A 25779-nucleotide genomic window follows, 5' to 3' on the forward strand; every position below is an offset into this window, starting at 1 on the left:
TAGAGTGGGTTCCCACAGAGAGTAATGGAAGCAATAATCCTTTGGAGATGAGAACAAAGCAGCCGTGATGCTTGTTACCGTTTTCATCGTGCCCGCTGGCCTCCGGCGTGCCCTGCCTCTGGTCCTCCTCGGGCGCCTCGGGGTAGATGACTGCAGTGTCTTGTTGCTGCAGGAACTCTTCAACGTTAGGATCATGGTTTTGTTCATTTTCTGCATCTGAGTCGCATTCATCATCTTTTACTAAAAGAAACGCATACTCTATAAAAACCAATTTCACCACCAAGTTGTTACATAGTTTTCCTAAATAAGAAATTGTTTATCTTGAGAGAATAAATGACTGTTCTTGAATTTGCAGGAAATATTTACAGAACATTAAAAATTTACTCGTTCTGTTCTAATCTATTAAGAAGTCCGTTTTCATAAGTTTAAGATGTTATAAAAGTCTTGACATTGTCACAATATCCCTTGTAAGCTTTAGGGTTGTACTTCTATTCCATTTTACTGATGAACAAGACACAGAGAGGGTTGGCTGAATCCTTAGTTTTGGAATCAATGATAAAGCAAGGAAAACAGGAAAAGAGAAAAATGTAGTTCTCAAACCTCAGTCCTTCCTAGCAACCTACTGTTCATATTTAGTTGGAGTTGTGCTTGAAATCTGAACCATTCTCTGAATAAACAAACTGCTCTGAAGTTCAGTTCAGTTACGTGATTTCTCAGAAAATAGCTTTAATAGTTCCCTACAGTTGGAAAGACTTCGAATAAGAGTCAAAGAGTATCAAATTGATAAAATTGCTTCCTATCTACCCCGGTATTCAGATACAGGCAGGGCTATTCTTTCTGTGTTTCTTCCTCAGTAAATGTTAATTGTGGGGTGAAGGAGAGGCATTTTCCCTGAGTCAGAAGGTTCCGAGCATAACGGCACGTCTTCACTTGGAGAAGGCAGCCCAGAGCGTTGCCGCGTTTGCAGAGCGGGACTGGTATCCTGGGGTTCCCGTCCTTTTCCTCCCGGAGGAGGGTCTGCTCCACACTGCTGCTAACTGTCCTGGGTCAGGGTGGCCCCCCAGTGTCTCGTGGCTGACCTCTTCACACACTTCGGACTGAACTCAGTTCTAAATTTATAAAGTAGCAGACTGAACTGGTGCTTAAAATGGTGGGACTTCCCTTGTGGTGCAGGGGTTAAGAACCCGCCTGCCAATGCAGGGGACACGGGTTCGAGCCCTGGTCCGGGAAGATCCCACATGCCGCGGAGCAACGAAGCCCATGAGCCACAACTACTGAGCCTGTGCTCTAGAGCCCGTGAGCCACAACTACTGAGCCCGCGCTCTAGAGCCTGCAAGCCACAACTACTGAGCCCGCGCACCTGGAGCCCGTGCTCCACAAGAGAAGCCACCGCAGTGAGAAGCCCACACGCCGCAAGGAAGAGTAGCCCCCGCTCGCCTCAACTAGAGAAAGCCCGTGTGCAGCAACAAAGACACAGCACAGCCAAAAAAATTAATGAAGAAAAATTAAAATGGTAACGTAAGGGCGTCCTTTCGTTCGACAGTTACCAAGGCAATCTTGCACAGCAGTGGTAACCCAACTCTTCAGGGTGGCTGCTATTTACAGACTCAGAGCTGATGACATAGTAATCAGGATGACTAGTCGTTTTTTCCTCCTCTTAAATGCAGCCAAGAGCTATCAATTATTTAGTATCTGCTATACACAGCTGACCCCTGAACAACATGGGTTTGAGCTGAGTGGGTCTACTTCTACTCGGATTATTTCAATAGTAAATACTATGGTACTACATGACTGTGGTTGGTTGAATCCGTGGATGTGGAACTGTGGACACAGAGGAACCTCGTGTTGCAAGGGCTGGCTGTAAATTACACACAGATTTTCCACCGCGGGGAGGGTCAGGTGCCTCTAAGGCCTGTGTTGTTCAATGGTAACTGTACTGAGAACTGTAGTTTTTAGTTGACGCCTGTGAGTCACCAAACCAGGGTTACTGGATCCGGTGGTGTGTGGGGGCGGGGGGCAGGGGGGGAGGCTCTTTTAAAGGGAAGCCAGTACTGTCGGTTTAAACGGAATCTACTTCCGGATCCTCAGCTTCCATGCACGGTCCTTCCTAGAATCCTGAAGGTTCTTCTTTCTACCCCTGCTTTTCACAGTCCTTTGCTCTAACTTCAAAGAGGCAGATCCCTCCCCCTCCATCCCGTACGTTAATACACTGCATTGCCTCGAGTGTAAAAAGCCTCCAGGCTGCCGAAGGAAAACGATTCAAAACACCGACTGGGGAAAACCTCCTTTGTCAATCAGGGCAACAGAAGAGCGCTCTAGTTCCTGTTTACATGGATTTCTATCAGCGATAAAGTGTGGCAACTGCAATGGGGATTATTTTGGCCCTAGTTACAAAGCTCGGAACTCAGCTATATAATATATCCAGAGGGAGTGAGAGTAATTTTCCTTTAATGATCTCACCTGTTTCATTCCCTATTATTAAAACATTCACTGCTCTTCAGGAGGCTGCTGAGAGCAAAGCAAAGACTGTTCTCGAAAACCCTTCCTAGGATCTGTCATTATCTAGAACAATAAGCACTTCTGAATAACTAAAGCAGTGCAAGTCTGTGTTATTAGGTCTTTTCAATGTAACTTCAAATTTTCAAGTTAAACTAGATTAAACTCATGAATGAAATTTATATTTTATGTGATTTCCTATACAGAAATACAGATTTGACAAGTTACTTAAAAATATTTTTATCAGATTATATTAAAAATAATTATTTCAGTTAAATAGTCTCCACTTTTAAAATGTTTATATTTTCTATAGCCTAGTAACTATATATATGCTACATGATGGTATGATGAGGTTTTAAATAGTATATGGTTTTCAGAATTATATACATAATCTGTATTTTATACACAAACCTTGCATCTTCAATAAGTTATAAGTTTATCTACACACTAGTTGTAAAGGTACCCATTTGGAGACCAAGATTTTTATAAAGCATAACGATATTAGATCTAAATAATCTCATTATTGAATAATCTATTTTAAAGATGTATTTATTTATACTTTATATATTCCTCATTATTTGTAACATATTTTTCATAGAAAATATTTTATAAAATCCCTCAAAATGTGTATGGACACATTTATTTTAATTAGAAAAATGAAGACACCCTTTTTTTTTCTGAGAGAAAGTCTGATTTGGCTGATTGGTCTAACAGTGATAACTGGTTTTACTAGTAAGGTTATTAGGTACAAATTTTCCAAAAATTGAATGAACTAAGTCTATAGCTCAAAGGTATTGATCAAAATATAGTTAATTCACATGTTAAAAGGACTTTTATTTTAAAATGTACTGACAGAAGGTACTAAAATTAGCAATATTTCCATATCTCCAACCATTTCTGAATATATTAAACAAGGTGCCTCAAAGTGAGGGGAAAAAAGTAACAAAAGCCAAAAGAGATATCATTAGTCCTTTGATAAGTAAGTATTGGTAAAGCCTTTTGGCATATGTCCCAGGAAATGAGGGAGTGAATGATTCTGGTGACTGGGAAACAAATCCTTTAGGAAATTAGGTGGCTTTCCATGTTTGCTTTCAACAAAACTGAAGGAGCATTTAATAGAACTGTCAGTTGACAAGATATTAAAATATTTTTATTAATAGGTAACCATAATTCTTTGCAAATCTGAATATGTAAAGAATCGAATAAATCGTTTATAACAAAAATGTATTTCACCTTTTTATTTATGAGAATAAGGTTATCTCAGTGCTAAAGATAAAAAGGAAACAATGCTGAACACTTTTTCTTCTAGAATAAGCAACATTAAACTACTGATATATGGGCTAATTGAAGAATACTTCAGCTCCTTTAATGTCATTTCCAGTAACACTTTTCTTTAGTAAGTAGTTGACCCCTGAACAACACAGGTTTGAACTGCACAGGTCCACTTATACTGGGTTTTTTCAATACAGTAAATACTATAGTTCTACACCATCCATGGTTGGTTGTGGCCACGGATATGGAACCGCGGACAGGGAGGGGTCCTGTGTACAGAGAGGCTGCGTACACGGGACCACTGACTCTCAGTTATGTGTGGACTCTGACTGGGCAGAGGGTCGGCGACCCAGTCCCCATGTTGTTCAAGGGTCAACCATATTTATTACAATTTGTCATGTATGCTGTGATCAACTATGTAGGACTAATAATCATAGGACAAAGCAATCCATAACTTTTTTTTTAATCTTAAGAGCCGTATGGTTCCTGGGAATTTAAGAGAAACTTAGATTTCAATTTCCATACATGTTTTTCTTGCAAGGAAATGAGAGTTGATCAAAAATATCTTTGAACAGGAAATATACACTATGTCAGCATCAAATTCTATGGGCTGCGTAGAATGGAAACATGAGTTCAAGGGGTAAACATTATGATATAACATTTCTGACTCTTAAAGAAGAGCTTATTCATATTTTAAAAATGAATGGTATTACATTTCTTTGGATTTCAAATATAAGAGTGGTGTTAGAAATGTCATTTTTAATATGCCAGAGATTAGGCTGTAAGCACAGCTGACCCTTGAACAACTCGGGGCAGGTTACTGGTGCCGACCCTCCATGCAGTCCGAAGTCCGTGTGTAACTTAGAGTCGGCTCTCTGCATACATGGGTCTGCGTCCCTGGACTCAGCCAAGGCCAGACGGCAGCACTGCAGCATTTACTATTGGAAAAAACCTGCACATAAGTGGACCTGCACTGTTCAAACCCGTGTTGTTCAAGGGTCAATCGACTGTACCTACACTTAAAATGAAGAATTTTATATGTCCATCAGAAACTTGGGAAGTGATACATGATCCATTTGTATGGTATAACATCTGGAGAATAACAGCAGTACCTCTTAGGGTAGCTGCGAGAATTAAATGAGTCACTACAGTATGTGCTTAGTATTGTACCAGGCACGCAGTAAGTGCTGTATAATTGTTACCTATTTTCCTCAAAGCAGTCCTGGTAAGGTGAACATTAAATTGGAGCAGATGATTCAGTATTAGGAGTCTGCTTTCAAATTCTGGCGTCTTTCCAACTAAAGTACACTGTCTCCACGAACCTGCATTTACCAAGCCAATTTCAAGCTAAGACCAGACATTCCACAGTTTCACCCATAAAATTTAAAGCGTTGGGAAGTGCATGTTGTGAAAAGGTCAGTTATAAAGCAAAATTCCTCGTCCTAAGACTGATAAGCTTACGTGTTTAAACATTAAAGAGATGAGCAAACACAGAGAAACACATAATGATAATTTGGTTTTCTTTCAGGTGTGACAAAACTCAGAGCTAATTGTCAAAGTATAGAACTATAATCATTTGACGAAGTGCAGAATTACAGGGTTATCATCGCAAATTAGAGAAAGCAAGGAGAGAGAGACAAATGTTCAGTGTAAAGACTAAATAACGTTTTTAACGTGGCCATCAGTATTTCACTCCCATCAGAATAAAGTAGCCTACCTTTATCCTCCAATTTTAAAACTCTGCACGAGTATCAGCTATATAAACAAAAAGCGATGCTCAGAAGAACAAAGGATGTTTTGGGTGATTTTTCACTCTCTGAATACTAAGCTGAGACCACAGTTCTCTTCACTTCGGGAATTGCAGAAGGAAGTCAGCTATAGAAAGAAGCTGACAAAGTTCTAAACTAATGATGGTGACCTTTGTGCCAGGTTTTTGTTGACTCTGTCAGCACATTATTCCCTAGAAGTCAAGGAAGTAACAAAAGCAAAGGCGAAACATAATTTTAAAGTTTAACTGCTCAATAGTCTCAAACGTCTAATTTCCATCCTTCTTTGCTGAAAACTGCACTTATCGGGGTTTCACTAAATGTCTGTCTACTCCTAACTCCCCACGTTCCAAGGAAATAATGCACAGGACTCATCGTCTCGGGGCAGAGGGTCCTGTGTTTCAGTGGCAGCTCCGGCTGATACACAGTGACTCTATCTTCCAGATGTGACTGTTTTGGCGGGGGGGGAGGGAAATTAGGTATTACTCAGTACTTCAAACTGAAAGAATTCATTCATTTCCGTAGCGGAGAGCAAATTGCGAGGTAAAATACTGTAAACTTGGAGCTGTAAATGTCTTTTTTGCTGGCATTTTGCCTAAAAGGGCAAACGATCTTTTACAGAATAACTTATATTACTCTGGTAATGTAAGTCATCAAATTTTAACATGAAATAAAAGAGTAATGAACAGCATTCTTTTGTGTTCATTAACACTATGTTACTAATAACAAATACCTCGTTTAAATATTTTATATAATGTGTAAGTCGGCCTGACAAATATTGGATAACAAGCATACCTGAATACATTATTCATGCAAGTTCAACATAACCATATTAAGGGCAGAATACAAAATCTTTGGCTGCAGGCACCATAAATTATCACATATTCCATTATTATTTAGTTAATTTGGAATGTACAAAGACTTGCTCTTTGTTTTACAGAACTGACAAGTACGGGAGGGCTGATGCTTGTATTATAGATGAAAATCTATTTTTGACACATTACTATAAAACACACTCATCTTACACAACACAAGGTAATTTATAAGGCTCTGTGGAATACTCCTAAAATGTGCTGCAAAGAAAAAAAAACTATAAACGTTAAACCAAAGGAAAAAACCAAAATTTAATTAAAACTATATGACAGAAATATCTAATTTATGGTTGTATATACAGAATACAGTTATACAATACTTTTAAGTACAGAATTTTGAGGAAATGTTTTAATAATCTGGAATTTATTTTTGAAGTTTACATTCTAAGACTGACTTATGAGACACAATAATTAAGGGCCTACTCTTATCATATGTAAGATCTGGATTTAAGACTTGCACTTATTCTTTTGCTTCTTAAATCTGATTTGAATCCATTACAGAGGAATAGCCTTAAGTCTCAGAGAGTATGTACTTTTAGTAACCTAGAAGCAATTTTCCTGTTTACTATAATTCAACGTCGTTTTGGCCTTTTTCAATCACAGTAATTACAAGAAAAATGTTTACTCTCTTGTTTGCTGTGACATGTTCACTCATCAGTATTCATGATTCTCAGTCTGGTTTCTGGATAAGCAATTATCTCTGCTTATTTTTCTCTCTTTGCTTTTTGTCTTGTGGGCAATTCAATGTTAGATCCTGGTAACTAATAATGAAACTCAAAATAGTTAGATCTGTATTTCTATAACTATGGTAAAAAATTTTGATAGAAGTTTAAATTATCATTCAAATACTTATTTTGGGGATTATCTGTATATTATACTTGTCATCCTTACGGATGGAAACCTGTATTACATGAATCTGTAAGCTTACGCTGTATTTAAAGAATGTAAATAGCTAACTTTCCATACAGTGTCCCACACGCCTCGGTACTTAAACATTTAAAGGGGGCAAGATAAAGAGTAGGAAACAGACTAAATTCAGGACTCACAGATGCACAAACCAGTGACACAAAAGGCCTTGTTCAAGGACGACAGTGTGTGTGAAAAAGGCAAGAGTTACCTGTACCTCCCACTTCATCTGCCCGAGCTTCAGGCCCCAGGATTTCTTGTCCTTCCTTTCCTGCTAAAATCAAAGAACAAAGCATTAAGATAGATCCACCTCTCACCAACATTTTAACTTCTAGAAATCTGAAAAGGAAACTTTCAGATTATATTTGGTTTGGATTTTTTCCCTTTTATAAGTATAGTATTATCTCCTAGTAAGGAAAAGCTTTTTAAAGAAATTAAGCAGATAGTTTTACAAAACTCAGATATTTTAGTGAAGCGAAATAAGTGAAGATGTGTATGTAATTCTGAACGCATACATGTCTTAGAATTATAAGCATACTAGGATTTTAGCATTTTTTTTTAGGAGAGGAGACCTACCTACAGGCTGTAGGATTCCTTTTTGCATCTCCTTCCCGAAGCACAAATTGCTATGTACTGGGCACTGTACTAGATGCCTTATCAACTCATTTCCTTTAATCTTCATAACTACCTTCTTATAAGTTTAAAAAATCCCACCAAAACATGAGGCTTTAAGAGGTTAAACAACCTGCCTAAGGACACACGGTTACTGGGTGGTGGAGGCGGAACTTGCATGCAGGTCTGAATGGCTCTAAAGCCTACTTGCTACTCCACCTTGGCCCCTCTCACGAGACGGAGTCCTGGACAACCAGAGAGCAGGCTGGACCAAACTGCAGTGTGCCCAGAGCAAACACCTGTAGACTATACTTTTTCTTTCACTGTATTTATTATTCTAACTACTGACAAGTAGTAATAAATGATAACAGTGTAGGTACTAATAAACATTTTAGTTGTCTATTATCTGGCTCTGCCACCTATATATGTTTGTAATGAACTCATAAGATCAGAGTAAATATGCACATTATTTAGGCAAGCAGAAAGTTTGCTTTATATATTTAGGTACATTTTATTCATTAAATAGTTTATTAAGAACCTGTGCACATAAAAAGATAAGTTAAAAACTGCTTTCAGAGTATATATCATAATTATGATCAGAAGACTTACAGTCATATTAAAACATTGTGTAGTTATCTTCACTCCAATCAATCCCATTGAATATGTCAGTCAAAAATCTTGATTTAGATTTCCCCTAAGTTTGATAATTGAATTGAGAAATAGAGCACTAATCAAGTAAAATGTGCTCACATTAAAGCATGTATTTCCTTAAGTGTCCTGGATTGTCGGGTGGATTTATTCAGTGGATTTTCTGTACTCATTAACTGTTATGTTACTACTTAAAGACGATCATTATGTGAAAAACAGTTAAAATACGCACAGACCTCTCTAGATCAGCATAAAAACCACTGTCTAAAGTGGATTATGGGGAGACTAACTTCTGCCGAAGAATTCTCATTTTGTATTTGCCATCAGCAAAATGACAATTTAAAAATCCCTGGTCAAGTGTTAACAATACTGTAGGATAAACACTAGTATTTGGTAAGTGTCTGAAAATCTCTAATGTCTTTTTTTCCTCTTCCTCCAAAGCATCTACTTGAGCTAAAATAAACAGTGTGCCAAGTGGGCAATTATATGATAGTAATACAGGTACTTATTACCGCACATGCGCATTCTCTATTTCTCCTCAAATGAAGATCAAAGCAGGCAGAGCTATGACTTGCTAAGGTGGAAGATTGATATTAAAGTTTAAAGTGCTATTTTGGACCTTATTAATTTGACTACCTACAGTTATTATTATAGCTAATTTAAATACTGTGTGTGATTCAATTAAATCATTCACTTCTTCATTCCTTCTGCTGGAACCTAGGCTGCTTAGACGAGCATGCAGCATATGTCAGAATCTGGTCCCACACTCACCACAATTCGAAACCCGGAAGTGTCCATTCTTTCCCTCATTACTGGGGCTGGAATTTTGGTTCAATAACTAAAACCATGTCAACTAATGAAAACAGAAACGGTGCTGATGCTGGGCTGTAAGGTAGGCACACTCCTCTTGCTGCAGACTGCTACCTGGGGCAGCCCCCCGCACCGCCCACTGCTCTGTCCAGGGGTCAGCACGAGGGTGTCTGGAACAGCGGCTGTTCTGAATGTTTCTCAGGCAGCCATCTCCCTCATGTGTTCTGACCTTACTTCTAGTTTTAAGAAATATATGAGGGGTAAAGTAGTTGAATCTACTTGTACATAAGACTTTCTCTCCTGTAAGACTTAATAATGTCAACACATTATGATTGACCCACCTAAATGCAGCTTAGGAAGGAAAACCAGAATGCTCCTGAGGCTTTGACTTTTAGTCTCAATTCCAAAGCAAATATATAAAGGAAAAACTCCTAAGTAACAAGACTTTAGTTTTTAAAAAACGGTAAAATATAGCTGCAATAAGTCATAAACTACTACTCAGCAACAAAAAGGAACAAACTACTGATACGTACAACTTCAGTGGATCTCCAAGAAATTACGGAGAGTGAAAAAAGCCAATCCAAAATGTTACATACTGTATGATTCCACTTACATGACATTACTGAAATGACAAAATTACAAAAATGGAGAACAGCTTAGTGGTTACCAGGGGTTAAGGGTGGGGTGGAGGGGAGGAGAGGGTGGGTTGTCTGAAGGCAAGTAGGGAGCCCTGTGGTGATGGAATGCTCTGTATCTCACCTATGTCAGTGTTAATATCCTGGTTATGATACTGCACTACAGTTTTACAAGATGTTACCATTGGGGGAAACTGGGTAAAAGGTACAAAGGCTCTCTGTATTATCTGGAGATCTAAAACTGAATTATTTGTGAATCTATAATTATTTCAAAATTGAAAGCTTAGTTTTAAAAAAGTCAAAGGTAAATAGCACACATTTAGATCAAAATAGACAGCACTTGTTCATTTTGCCAAAGGATGAAAGTCCTAGCAAGTAAAAGTAAGAATGACAAATGCAATTGATTTTAATTAAAAACCCAGAAGCTTACTATCAATGGCAAGATAGAATAGTGCGAAGTACAGGACTGATTATTTAACACATTTAACACATTAACACTAAACCTTGCATTTCTGAAATTCATACCAGGGTGTTTCTAACCATTTCACATGTTTCTGTGGGAACACTTTGTAGCAATGGCTAATAAGGCACAGTAAGTGGCTAAATGAATCAGATTTTCCTTTCCTGCTTTTGTCCCTTCCTTGATGACACACATCCACATATGCCATGCACATTTATATCTGCTTCTTCTCAAGCTGTTTTCTCTGCGAGAATGCTGTTACCCATTCATCTGAGTAACTTCTACTAATCTGATTCTTTAAAGATCAGTTCACATGTCTCTCATTTTGTAAGTCTTCCCTGACCCTGCTCTCTGCTATCCCCACCCCGCTGTTCCTATTACAGGAGTACTATCCAAAAAGCAAATGCCGATAATATAGTATAGTATAGTATAGTATAGTATAGTATTAGTATAGTATAGTATTAGTATAGTATAGTATTAGTATAGTATTAGTATAGTCTTAGTATAGTATTAGTATAGTATAGTATTAGTATAGTATAAGTTTAGTATAGTATAGTATAATATAGTATAGTATAGTATTAGTATAGTATAGTACAGTATTAGTATAGTATAGTATTAGTATAGTATAGTATTAGTATAGTGTAAGTATAGTATAGTATAGTATTAGTATAGTATAGTATTAGTATAGTATAAGTTTAGTATAGTATAGTATAGTATAGTATTAGTATAGTATAAGTATAGTATAGTATAGTATTAGTATAGTATAGTATTAGTATAGTATAAGTTTAGTATAGTATAGTATAATATAGTATAGTATAGTATTAGTATAGTATAGTACAGTATTAGTATAGTATAGTATTAGTATAGTATAGTATTAGTATAGTATAAGTTTAGTATAGTATAGTATAATATAGTATAGTATTAGTATAGTATAGTATAGTATTAGTATAGTATAGTATTAGTATAGTTTAGTATAGTATAGTATTAGTATAGTATAGTATTAGTATAGTGTAAGTATAGTATAGTATAGTATTAGTATAGTATAGTATTAGTATAGTATAAGTTTAGTATAGTATAGTATAGTATAGTATTAGTATAGTATAAGTATAGTATAGTACAGTATTAGTATAGTATAGTATTAGTATAGTATTAGTATAGTATAGTATAGTATTAGTATAGTATAGTATTAGTATAGTCTTAGTATAGTCTTAGTATTAGTATAGTATTAGTATAGTATAGTATTAGTATAGTATAGTATTAGTATAGTATAGTATTAGTATAGTATTAGTATAGTCTTAGTATAGTATTAGTATAGTATAGTATTAGTATAGTATAAGTTTAGTATAGTATAGTATAATATAGTATAGTATAGTATTAGTATAGTATAGTACAGTATTAGTATAGTATAGTATTAGTATAGTATTAGTATAGTATAGTATAGTATTAGTATAGTATAGTATTAGTATAGTCTTAGTATAGTCTTAGTATTAGTATAGTATTAGTATAGTATAGTATTAGTATAGTCTTAGTATTAGTATAGTATTAGTATAGTATAGTATTAGTATAGTCTTAGTATTAGTATAGTATTAGTATAGTATAGTATTAGTATAGTCTTAGTATAGTCTTAGTATTAGTATAGTATTAGTATAGTCTTAGTATTAGTATAGTATTAGTATTAGTATTAGTATAGTATTCAAACTTTATTTAGGGGTGAAACATTTGTTTCATTATGTACTTTTTCAGAACCTTTCCAGACAGTGCCATCTTCCCTTCTAATATCCTTTAGGTTCTACATATGAATTAATATACTTTTGGTATAACTGCCCATCAATGTCATAGTAAATATAATTCACAACCCCCATGAATACCTGTTAACTTAGATAATGGTAAAAAGAAATATACACCTGGGGTCAGCTTTGGTTAAGATGGAGATAAACCACCTGTGTGTCCCACTGGATGCAACTAAAGCACTTGGGGGGATGCAGGCAGGGGCAGTGTGAAGCCTCTGGAAGGTGACCACAGCAGGAAGGCAGGCAGGGGAGGAAGGCTGGGCCCCTGAGCTGGAAGTGATCCCTCCCACCCCGGCCTGGGTTCAGGGAGGCCCAAAAGCTGGACGTCAACACTGAGGCACGGAAGAGCGTGTTAAGAAAGCCCTCTACTTTAGGCTCAGGGAGCAAGAAGGGGCTCAAAGAAGGGAGAAATATGCATTTTTCCCTCTTTTGTCTTGTGTCCCAGCCCCCAGGTCATTCCACAGTGGTGGGAGAGGCCATGGTGACAGCAGGGGCCTAAGGGTACCTAAAACTCCAAGGGAAAGGGACCTTCTTCTCCAGTCAGCGGACCAGAGCCTGAAGGTGGTGCGCAAATGTCCACTGAGCTCCTCCTCCCAGTCGTCTTGCGGCCCTTCTTCTCGCAGTCATAGTTGCAGGAAGTACGCATCAGGTACGGCAACGAAGTCCCAGGTTTTTGTCAGAAGACTGAACAGGGGAGTCCCAAGGAACTGGAAATACTGAGGAGACGGTGGAGAGGGAGAGGCGTGGGAGAGAGACTGCACAAAGCTGTCTGTGAGCTCCAGGGTGCATCCCAAGCTTCTCACGTGTGGATCTGACCCCAGACTCTGAGAACTGAAGTGTGGGATAAGATCACTACTCATGTCCCAGACTGGCCACTGCATGGCACAGATCTGAAAAGCACTGCAAAGGCTTGAAAACTGAACTGATGTTGGAACCACGACCCACAGAAAGCTGCTTGGAACTTACAGCCTGATACACTGAATTGCCTGCTAAACCAAAAATACAAAAATTCTCCACAGGATTTAAATAACAACAAGGGTCTCATTAAGACAATACTCAAAATGTCCAGGATACAATCCAAAATTATCTGGCGTACAAAGAACCAGGAAAATCGCAGTGCCTGTGGGAAAAGGTGATCAAAAATGGCAACACTGAGATGACACAGATGTTGAAATTATAGGACAAAGACTGTAAGCCAGCTACTGTAAAGGTGTTCCAAGAAGTAAGGGTGAACACTCCTGAAAAGAGTGGAAAGATAGAAAGTCTCAGCAAACTCTCATCAGCAAATAGAAGATATAAAAAAGAATCAAAAGGAAACTTTAGAACTAAAATTACAGTGACAAAAATGTAAAAAAAAAAAAAATCACTCGATAGGCTCAATAGCAAAATGGAGATGAAAGAGGAAAGATCAGTGAACGTGATGATAGAGCAGTGAAAAAAATTATCTAATCTGAAAAACAGAGAGTAAATGATTAAAAAATAGTCTTGAGATGTGTAGGATAATAATAAAGTATCTTTCATGTCACTTAAGTCCCAGAAAGAGAATGACACAGAAAAAAATATTTGAAAAAATAATGTCTAAAAACATCCCCAATTCAACAAAAGACACAAATTAATAGATTCAAGAGGTTAACTGAGTCTCAAATAGGGTAAAGCCCCCCAAATCCAGGCCCAGATCATGAGTCAAACTCTGAAAACTAAAATTAAAAAGAATCTTGAAAAGAGAGAAAATGTAGCATGACTATAAAGGGAAGAATGATTCAAAAGACAGCATATTTATCATTAGAAATTAAGGATTCCATAAGGAAGTGGAACATTTTTAAAGTGCTAAAAGAAAGAAAAGCCTCTCAACCCTAAATTCTACATCCAGTGAAAATATACTTCAGAACTGGAGGTAAAATAAAGAGATTCTTAGATAAAAGAAATCTAGCAGAGTTCGTTGACAGGAGACCTCATCTAAAAGAACTGCTAGAAGGAGATCTTCATAAAGAAGGGGAAATGATATTAGAGGGAAACTTGAAATGTCAGGAATGAAGGAGAACATAAGAAATGACAACTACATATGACAACTACAACATGAAGGAAGGAGGGTAAAGGGACCCAGTGGGTGCAAGGTTTCTATATTTCACTTGGAGTGGTAAAATACTGATTCTAAGTAGACTGTGAAAAACATGTAACATTCAAATCTATAGAGCAAAGTAAGTCAGAAAGAGAAAAACAAATATCGTATATTAACTCATATATGGAATCTGAACAAATTGGTATAGATGGTCTTATTTATAAAGCAGAAATAGAGACACAGACGTAGAGAACAAATGTATGGATACCAAGGGGGAAAGGGGGGGCGGGTTTGGGATGAAGTGGGAGATTGGGATTGACATATATACACTACTGGTACTATGTATAAAATAGATAACTAATGAGAACCTACTGTATAGCACAAGGAACTCTACTCAATGCTCTGTGGTGACCTAAATGAGAAGGAAATCCAAAAAAGAGGGGATATATGTATATATACATATAGGTGATTCACTTTGCTGTACAGCATAAACTAACACAACATTGTAAAGTAACTATACTCCAATAAAAAATTTTTAAAAATAGAGCAACTACTAAAAAAAATCTATATAAAGAGATAGTCAAAAATGAAATAAATAAGTGAAAATGTAATACTAAAACATATTCAAATGGTCCAAAAAAGACAGGAAAAGAAGAAACAGAAGAATGAAAAAACGGTAAACAAATAATATACAATCATAAACCTAAACCCAAACACCAAAAGTTACATTAAATATAAATGGTCTAAGCAAGCCAATTAAGGGACAGAGATTGTCAGAACAGATTTTAAAAAGCAAGCTCCATCTGTAGTTCTCTACAAATAAGTTATTTCAAATGTAGTGATACAGGTATGTTAAAAGTAAAAGGATGGAAAAAGATATACCATACAAACACTAATGAAAAGAAAGCTAGGGTGATTATTTTAATATCAAAGTAGGCTTTGGAGCTAAGAAAATTACCAGAGATATAGAGAAACATTATAATGATAAGAGGTCAATTCACCAAGAAGACATAACAATCTTAACTTTGTATGAATCTAGCAACAGAGCTTCACAATAGGTGAATGAGAGAACAGAAAGCAGAGGCAAATCCAATTATAACTGGAGACTTCAATAGTCCTCTCACATTAATTGACAGAACAAGCAAACAGATAAAGTCAGCAAGGATATAAAGAACTAGGCAACATTAACAACTACCAGATCCAATTGACATTTATAAAACATTCACCCCAATCTTTTTCAAATGCACATAGAACATTCATGAAGACAGATCACATCCAGGATCATACAACAAAACTTAACAAATTAAAAAATATATATAACACAAAGTATGTTCTTACCATAATGAATATAAACTAGATATCAGTAGAAGAAAGAGGAGAAAATCTCTAAACACTTGGGAAATTAACACACTCCTAAAGAATCCATGGGTCAAATAGAAAAATGAAAAACAATGTATCAAAATTTGTGGAATGTACCTAAAACACTGTTTAAAGGGTAATTTACATTATTAAATGCTTATGTTATAAAATAAGGACTCAAATCGAAATTCTATGCTTCCATGTTAGAAACGGGAAGAGAAGAGAAAAATAAACCCAGGGCAAACAGAAAGGAAGAAGTATTAAGATCAGAAATCAATAAAATTCAAAAAAGAATAACAGAAGAAAGCAATAAAAGATTCTTTGAAAAGATCAATAAAATTGACAAACCTTAAGTAAGACTGACAAAAAAAGAGGGAAGCCACAAATTTCTAATATCAGGAATGAAAAGGGGCTATCACTGAAAAGCCAGAAGATATTAAAAGGGTTATAAGGGACCACTATGAGTCCAAGGAGTAAACATTAAGATATACATTTCTGACTCTTAAAGAAGAGCTTATTCATATTTTAAAAAAATGAATGAAAGTAGTAAATGAAGGTATTAAATTGCTATGGATTTCACATATAAGAATGATGTTAAAAATGCCATTTTTAATGTGCTAGAAATTAGATTGTTTTTGTAATTATTTACACCTAAAATGAAAAACTTTATATGTCCATTATGAAATCTGTGAGGCAGTACATAATCAGTTTACAAAATATAAATTTGGAGGATAGTAACCATACCTCTTAGGGTAGTTGTGAAGATTAAATCAATATAGTATATGCTTAGTACTGTACCAGGCACATAGTAAGTGCTATGTAATTGTGAGCTATCTTCCTTAAAGCAGTCCTGTAAGGTTAACGTCTCTAACACACATGAATTTGAAAACTTTGAAATGGACCATTTCCTCAAAAACTAGATGAGGATCCAAGATGAGATGGTTAACTTGAATATTCCTATAACTGTTTTAAAAATTGAATTTGGAGTTTAAAACCTTCCCCCCAAACAATATAAAATTCTAGCTCCAGATGGTTTTACTTTAAATTTTTCCAGACAGTTAATGAATTACACTAAATTTAAATAATATTTTCAAGAAAATGAAAGAGAAAGGAAGACTTTCCTGCTAATTTTATGAGGTCCACATTACCCTGATATCAAAATCATGTAACAATATTGCAAAAAAAAAAAACCCACCTATAGACCAGTATCTCTCATGTACATTGGCACAAAAATCTTCAACAAAAAATTACCAAGTCATATTCAGCAATATATGAAAACACAATGACTAAGAGGGGCTTTTCAGGGAATCAATCTAAGGCTGGTTCAATACTGGGAAGTCCAGTAATGCATTCTACTGTGTTAACAGGCTAAAGAAGCAAAACTGCATGATCATATCAACTGATGCAGAAAAAGCATTTGAAAAAATTTCACACCTATTCATGATGAAAACTCTCAGCAAACTAGGAATGAAAACTTAGTTTGATAAAGAGCATCTACAACAAAGCTACAGTTAACATATTTAAAAATAAAAGATCAAATACTTCCCCCTCTAAGATTGGGGAAAAGAAAAATGCCAACTCTCACCACTCCTGACATCTTTTAATAGAAAGAAATAAAAGTTATGCAGATTAGAAAGGAAGAAAAACTGTCCCAATTTGAAGAGAAGACTGTCTACATAGAAATCTCAAGGAATCTACAAAAAAGTTCTAGAACTAGCAAGTCTGCAGGATACAAGGGCAACACACAAAAATGAATCATATTGCTTTCTATATAACAGCAATGAACAAATGGAAACTTAATTAAAAACAAAACATTCACAATAGTTTCTCCCTTCAAAAATGAAAGACATAGGTTTTAAGTCTCTCAAAACATGTTAATGACCTGTTTTAAGTCTCTCAAAACATGTTAATGACCTGCATTTTGAAACTACAAAACACTGAGGCAAGAAATCAAACAATACCTATGCAGGACAAGAAAAAAAAAATCAACATACAAAAAATCAGTTGCATTTTTATATACTAACAGTGAACTGCCTGAAAGAGAAATAAAGAAAACACTCTTGTTTACAACAGTGTCAAAACCAATAAAATACTTAGGAATAAATTTAACCAAGGAGGTAAAAGATCTGTACACTAAAAACTGTAAAACACTGATGAAAGAAATTGAAGAAGACACAAATAAGTGGAAAGATATCTTCTGTTCATGAACTAGAAGAATTAATATTTTTAAAATGTCCATACTACCCAGAGGTATCTGTAGATTCAGTGCAATCCCTATCAAAATCCCAGTGGCATTTTTTACAGAAATAGAAAAAAAAATCCTAAAATTTATACAGAATCACAAAAGACCCTGAATAGCCAAAACAATCTTGAGAAATAAGAACAAAGCTAGAGGCCTCACATTTCCTGATTTCAAACCATATTACAAAGCTATAGTAATAAAAACAGTATGGTACTGGCATTAAAAACACAGACTAATGGAAAAGAATCAAAGGCCCAGAAATAAACCCACGTGTATACAGTCAACTAATATTTGACAAGGGAGCCAAGAATACTCAATGGGCAAGAGATGGTCTCTTCAATAAATGGTGTTGGGAAAACTGGACAGTCACATGTAAAAGTGAAACTGGACTCCTATCTTGTATCACTCTCAAAAATTAACTAGAAATGGATTAAAGACTTCAACGTGAGACACGAAACCATAAAAATCCTGGAAGAAAACATAGGGAAAAAACTCCTTGACACTGGTCTCGGCAGTGATTTTCTAGATATGACACCAAAGCGCAAGCAACAAAATAAAAAATAAACAAGTAGGAAGAAATACATCAAACTAAAAAAGCTTCTGCATAGCAAAATAAATGATCAACAAAGTGAAAAGGCAACCTATGGGGTGGGAGAAAATATCTGCAAACCGTACATCTGAAAAGGGGCTAATATTCAAAATATACGAGGAACGTATACCACTTGACAGTAAAAAAACAAATAATGATTTAAAAATGGGCAAAGGACCTGAATAGAAATTTTTTCTCAAAGCAGATCTACAGATGGCCAAGAGGTACATGAAAAGGTGTTCAGTATCACTTACCATCAGGGAAATGCAAATCAAAACTACAGTGAGGTACCACCTCACACGGGTCAGAATGGCCATCATTCGAAAGTCTACAAATAATAAATGCTGGAGAGGGTGTAGAGAAAAGGGAACCCTTGTGTACTGTTGGGAATGTAAACTGGTGCAGCCACTATGAAAAACAGTATGGAGGTTCCTCAAGAAAATTAAAAATAGAACTACCACGTGATCCAGGAATCCTACTTCTAGGTATATATCTGAAGGAAAAGAAATTACTGTCTCAAGAAATATCTGTACTCCCATGTTCACTGAAGCATTATTCACAATAGCCAAGACATGCAAACAAAGTGTACATCAACAGATGAATAAAGAAAATGTGGTATGTATACACATACACACACACGATGAAATATTATTCAGCAGCAAAGAAGAAGCAAATCCTGCCCTATGCAGCAACATGGATGAAACCTGAGGGCCTCATGCTGAGTGAAATATGTCAAAGGGAGACAAATACTGCGTGATCTCGTTTATAGGCAGGATCTTAGAAACATAACTCACAGAAACAGAATGCAGATTGGCGGCTGCCCAGGGCTGGGGGAAATGGGAGATGGTGGTCAGAGGGTACAAACTCCCAGTTATGAGTAAGTTCTGGGAACCTAATGAATGGCATGATGAATGCAGTTAACAATACTGCATTACAGTATGAAGGTACTAATAAGAGAATAGATCTTAAATGTTCCAGCCATACACACAGTTGTAACTATGTGAGGGAATGGATGTGTTAACTAACCTTATTATGGCAATCATTCCATAATAAAAACATGTATCAAGTCATATTGTACATCTTAAATAATGTTACATAGCAAATACATCTCAATAAAGCTGGAAAAAATAAAGATAGGGACTCCTCAACATAATAAAGATGTTAGTTCTCTCAAAATTGACCCACAGGTTTAACACGATTTAAATAAAAATACCAGCAGGATTTTTTATATATATAAGATTATGCTAAAATTCACATGGAAAGGCAAAGAAACTATAATAGTCAAAACAGTTTTTAAAAAGAAAGTTAAAGGTGGAGGAATGTCATTGCCTAATTTTAAGACTTAGGATAAAGTCATAGTAATCACATGATGTGGTACTGGCAAAGGGATAGACCCACAGACCACCAGAACAGAGTCCAGGGACAGATCCTCACAATATGGACATTAAGTTTTGACACAAGTGCAAATGCAATTCAACAGAGAAAGGACAGTCTTTTCAACAAACAATATCAGAACAAATGGACATCCACAGCCAAAAAAATGAACCTCACCTCAACCCTGTATCTTACAAAAAATTAACTGAAAATGGATCATAGATCTGATAAAAAAGTGAAGAACACAAAGGAGAAAATTCCAGTGATCTTGGGGTAAGCAAAGAGTTCTTGGACATGACACCAAAACACGATCCATAAAAGGAAAAATTGTTAGAGGACCTCAATGGATCTAAAACTTTTGCTCTGTGAAAGGCTAGGATAAGAGAATGAAAGCTATAGGCTGGGAGAAAATATTTGCTACAACTAAAAGGATCACTCAAAACTTAAACTAAAACCCTGTTTATGTAAATGCACAAAAGACACGAACAGACACTTCGCTGAAGGGGATATCCAGATGGCAGACAAACACATGAAAAATGTTCAACTTCACTAGCCATCAAGGGAATGCACAGGACAGCGACACATGATAAAGACACACTTATTACAATGGCTGAAGTAAAAAATAACCGATAAAACCAAGCAGTGGTGAGGATGTGAAGAAACTCGATCTTCCTGCATTACTGGCGGGGTAGCAGCCGCTCTGGAAAGCACTTTGACATTTTCTTAAAACATTAAACGTACACTTAACATTTTATTCAACAATACCACTACAAGTTACCCTTAGAAAAATGAAAACTGTTCACAAAACCCCACACATACACCAGTGTTTACAGCTTTATTAATAATCCCCACAAACGGGGAATAGCCACATGTCCTTCAGTGGGTGAATGGATAAACTGTGGTGCGTCCATATAACGGAACACTACTCACCAATGAAGGGTACAGTATTTATACTTGCAACAAGATGAATGAATCTCAAAGGCATGCAGCATGCAGGAAGCCAGACGCAAAATGTGTTATGCTGTGATTTCATCTATATGACCTTCTCAAAAAACCAAAACCACAGTGACAGAGAAGAGGCCGTGGCCACCAGGGTTTGCAGGAGGAGGAAGGTGTGACTAAAAAGGGTACAGTGAGGAGTTGTTTGCTGATGGAGCTGTCCTGTGCGGTCCTTGGTCCTACAACCAAAAGGAACTGATTCCACCCATCTCCAAATGAGTGAGGAAATTGATCCTCTCCTAGGATCTCCAGAAAAATACGCAGCTCTGTCAACTCTCAGATTTTAGCCCAGTGAGATCTGTCATGGGCTTATGACCAACAGTGCTGTAAAACCATACATTTGTGTTGTTTAAGCCATTGAGTGTGCTGGTAATTTGTTATGGCAGCAACAGAAAACCAATCAAGTGGTTAAGTAGTCTTAGAGCAAGGAGAAGAAAGAGGATAGCATCTATCTGCTGGCTAGCCAAGAAGAAGATTGTGATGTAGGGTTCGATATCAGATACCATAGGCCTGAAAACCAAGAATCATCTAGGAATTACTAGGTCCTGGCCTTGCTGGAGGCCATGGGAATGTTTATAGTCTAGAGGGATATACTGGGTGGGCCAAAAGGTTCCTTCAGATTTTAAGTAAAAATAAAAGACACATTTTTCATTTTCACCAAGAACTTTGTTGAACAACATATTCACCTTTTTGTTCCACTACCTTCTGCCATTTTTCAGACAACTTCATAATTCCATCTTCCCAGAACTTTCTCTTGAGCAAAGAACTGTTCCAGGTGCCTTTTATGGTCTTCCGGGGAATTGAAATTTTTTCCATTAAGAGAATTTTGTGAAGACCGAAATAAATGGAAACCCGAAGGTGCAATGTCTGGTGAATCTGGTGGATGAATCAGAACTTCCCAGCCAAGCTGTAACAGTTTTTGCCTGGTCATCAAAGAAACATGCGGTCTTGCGTTATCCTCATGGAAGATTGTGCGTTTTCTGTTGACTAATTCTGGACACTTTTTGTCGAGGGCTGCTTTCAGTTGGTCTAATCGGGAGCAGTACTTGTTGGAATTAATCATTCGGTTTTTTGGAAGGAGCTCAAAATAGAGGACTCCCTTCCAATCCCACCATATACACAACATCACCTTCTTTGGATGAAGACCGGTCTTCGGTGTGGTTGGTGGTGGTTCATTTCACTTGCCCCATGATCTCTTCCATTCCACACTGTTGTACAGAATCCATTTTCCATCGCCCGTCACAATTTGTTTTAAAAACGTAACGTTTTCATCATGTTTCAGTAGAGAATCACATGCGGAAATATGGTCAAGAACGTTTTTGTTCGCTTAACTTAACGTGGAATCCAAACATCAAAGCGACTGACGGAACCAAGCTGGTGCAGGTGATTTTCAGCGCTTGATTTGGATATTTTGAGTATGTCGGCTCTCTCCCGCGTGGTATAACGTTGGCCGTTCTCAATTATTGTTTTCATTTGATCGCTATCAATTTGAACTGGTCTACCCTGGAGCACCGTCCAGCGAGAAATCTCCAGCACGAAACTTTGCAAAGCACTTTTGACACGTTCAATCAGTCACAGCACCTTCTCCATATACTGTACACATCTTTTTTTGCATTTCAGTTGCATATAATAAAGCATAATATGCAGAAAATGTTGCTTTTTTCTTCCATCTTCAATATTAAAATGGCAACACAAAAATTCACCAATTTTGATAAGTTTTTTTTTTAATGCATGCTGATATGACAGCTGTCACAATACAATCTAACAAAATTGTTTCGAATGAAGTTAAAGACAACTATGCACTACTAGAGCCATCTTATGGAAAAAACCGAACGCTTTGGCCAACTCAATGGAACTTGCCTATGAGAAGAAGGGAATGAAGGCTTTTATATTTAAAATATAAAAATGAAATACAAAGAGATATATGAAGGAAACATAAAACATAAAGATAGGAATTTAAAATAAAATTAAGATTTGGAGGTCATTAAGTCAATTAGAAAGGGGAGCATGAAACAGAGAAGAGTTCAGTGCTGACAGAAGCACCACAGAAGAGATCTCTATGGATGTATCCTATGATGAAATTACATCCTGTTCCTCTATACATGTATGTCACATAATGATGTTATATTCAACATATATATATATTTTTCTGTTGGTCTATAAGGAAAAGAAAATAGCATACTTTTCAGTCAAATAGATTTGGATTTCAATCTTGGCTTTCCATATTTAATGTGTCATCTTAACAAGATACTTAACCTTTCTGAGGCTCAGTTTCCTTACTTGTAAAATGGAGATAATACGCTATCTCACAGAGTTGTTATAAAAATTAAAGAAAATGATGTTTGGGAAAGCAGTCAGCAGCAGGCCTGTACAGGTGCATCCACTCGATGTTACTTCTCTGTGCTGATGTGTGAAAGTTGGCTTTACAGGTGAATGTTCATTATTGTGCCAGCCTTCCCAGCCCTCCAGTGTTTTTCAGAAAAGATGCATATCTCTCAAAACCCAAACTAGACCCGAATACAAAAGCCCGAATGAAAGGCAGAATGAGCCTGACTCATCCTTGCCCCCAAAGTTCCAGGTATGGAGACCAGCTCTGGGATAAGGCTGCCGGCAACCTCGAGCAGACCGGGAGGACGGTGATGGCCGTGCCCGAGGCCTTCAGGGACGGGACATCAGACATTCTATCAGACAGGCTAAGGCAGGGATGAAGGCCAGAGATCTGGCCAGAGATTCGACAGCACATGCACTCTGTAAGCTGAATTATTACTATGTTTCAGTGTTCCTCCTTTTGTTCTATTATTGTTTATTGAGAAAAATCTTTTTGAAAACTCCCAACTTTTTTTTTCAGACATACTAATGAAACTCAAAGAAAAGGGGGTTTTGCTTCATTTTGACCAGGATTAAAAAAACCTTTTTGATGGATTAAAGACCTAAAAGTAAGGCCAGAAACTATCAAACTCTTAGAGGAAAACACAGGCAGAACTCTCTATGACAGAAATCACAGCAAGAGCCTTGTGGACCCACCTCCTAGAGCAAGGGAAATAAAAACAAAAATAAAAAAATGGGACCTAATGAAACTTCAAAGCTTTTGCACAGCAAAGGAAACCATAAACAAGATGAAAAGACAGCCCTCAGAATGGGAGAAAATATTTGCAAATGAAGCAACTGAAAAAGGATTAATCTCCAAACTACACCAGCAGCTCATACAGCTCAATAACAAAAAAACAAACAACCCAAATTCATTTTCTTCTTGTTGGTTTGGTTTCTGACGAGAAGTTGGCTGTAATTTTTAATTCTTGTTCTTCTGTATATAAAGTATTTTTCTCCTCTTTTTTTTCAAAATTTTACCTTGATTTTGATTTTCTACAGTTGGAATATGATATGTATAGGCATATTAAAATATTTTTTGGTTTATTTTGTAAAAAAAAAAACCTTTTTGATTTAAAATAATTTTAGGCTTATAGAAAAGAAAAATAGCACTGAGTTCCTGTATACCTTTCAACCAGTTTCTTACATAATCACCATACTATTACGACCACCATTATAAAAACATTAAGGCCATACTATAACCCACGCACAGATCTTATTTGACTTTCGCCAGTCTCCCCCCTTAACGTCCTTTTCTTTTCTGGTTCAGAAATCAATTCTGGATCCCACGGTGCATTCAGTTGTCATGTCTCCTCGTCTCCTCCAAAATTTGGCAATCCAGTCAGTCTCCAACAAGTCTTTGTTTTTTATGACCCTGACACTGACAATTTTGAAGAGTACTGGTCACTTATTTTGTAAGATGCCCTCAATCTGATTTCTCTGACGTTTTCTGATGATTGGATTGAGGAAATACATTTTGAGCAAAACTGTCTCTGAAGCGATGTGCCTTTGTTAGTGCCTCTCACCAGTGGTGTGTGGTGTCAGCGTGTGCTACTACTGGTGACCGTAAGCTTGATCACCTGGTTAAGATGCCGTCAGGTCTCTTTATACTAGTTATTATGCCTTTTCTCTGTAATTGTCTGGTGGGGAAATACTTGGCGATTATGCAGATACACTCTTTTCTCATTTTACTTGTACCCACTAATTTTAGCATCCATTGATGGTTCTTGCCTGCAACAGTTATTACCAAGGTGTCTGCCAAATGGCGATTTTCCATTCCCCTAATTACTTCTTAATTTACAACTGGAATTACACTGTAAGGAGGAGCTTTCCCTTCTCCCCCATGTATTAAGTATTTATATCAATAGGGATGAATGGGTATTTTATTTTATGGATTATAATCCAATACTGTCATCACTATTTTGCTGCCAAAACTGTTCCAGATTTGGCCATGGGGAGCTCTTCAAGGTAGCTCTTGTGTCCTTTGATATGTGCCTTCATAAACTTTTTAGCACTTTCTTATGTTCCAGGCTTATCTCATATTTCCGCCCCCCCCAGTTCTAGAATCAGTCATTTATGCAAGGAGCCTGGGTACAGTCATTCTACAGGAGATGGTATGTGAATCCCAGATCTGCGCACCTAGATACACTCACTGCTACTGGCTCTCATTGCTTCCATGCCTTCTCAGCAGACAGAGCTGGGAGAGACATATATGTACCCTAACACCTGAATATAGCCATGTGTAATTTTGTATTTATCTTTATAGACATAAAGAACCATGAGTTCACTCTGGTACCTCTGATTCCAATCGGACACCACAGCGTTTATTCTAGCCTCCTTTCTTCCCCTTGTTTGTAACTTCTTTCTGACAGTGAGAAATCTGGGTCTCATCATCCTCAACAAACTTATTTGTTCAATTCCAGTGTACACTTTACATATAAAATAGTTCCAAAATAATGCATACCTCTGTGAGTAGCATTTTTATTAACTAGAGGGAAAACAGGGACTGGGGGGGGGGGGGGG

At 36.7% G+C, this 25779-nt stretch overlaps 1 protein-coding gene across 1 annotated transcript in view; it reads right to left on the minus strand.

Annotated features, from left to right (window-relative positions):
- ZEB1 (zinc finger E-box binding homeobox 1) overlaps positions 1-25779 on the minus strand; it is a 192610-nt gene that overhangs the window by 38725 nt on the left and 128106 nt on the right. Inside the window, 2 exon segments of the mRNA XM_024750140.1 lie at positions 79-240; positions 7524-7586. Of these exon segments, the coding sequence (XP_024605908.1) occupies positions 79-240; positions 7524-7586 (225 nt within the window).

Source organism: Neophocaena asiaeorientalis, unplaced genomic scaffold (genome assembly GCF_003031525.2).
Source record: "Neophocaena asiaeorientalis asiaeorientalis breed wild unplaced genomic scaffold, Neophocaena_asiaeorientalis_V1.1 scaffold4, whole genome shotgun sequence".
NCBI lineage: Eukaryota > Metazoa > Chordata > Mammalia > Artiodactyla > Phocoenidae > Neophocaena > Neophocaena asiaeorientalis.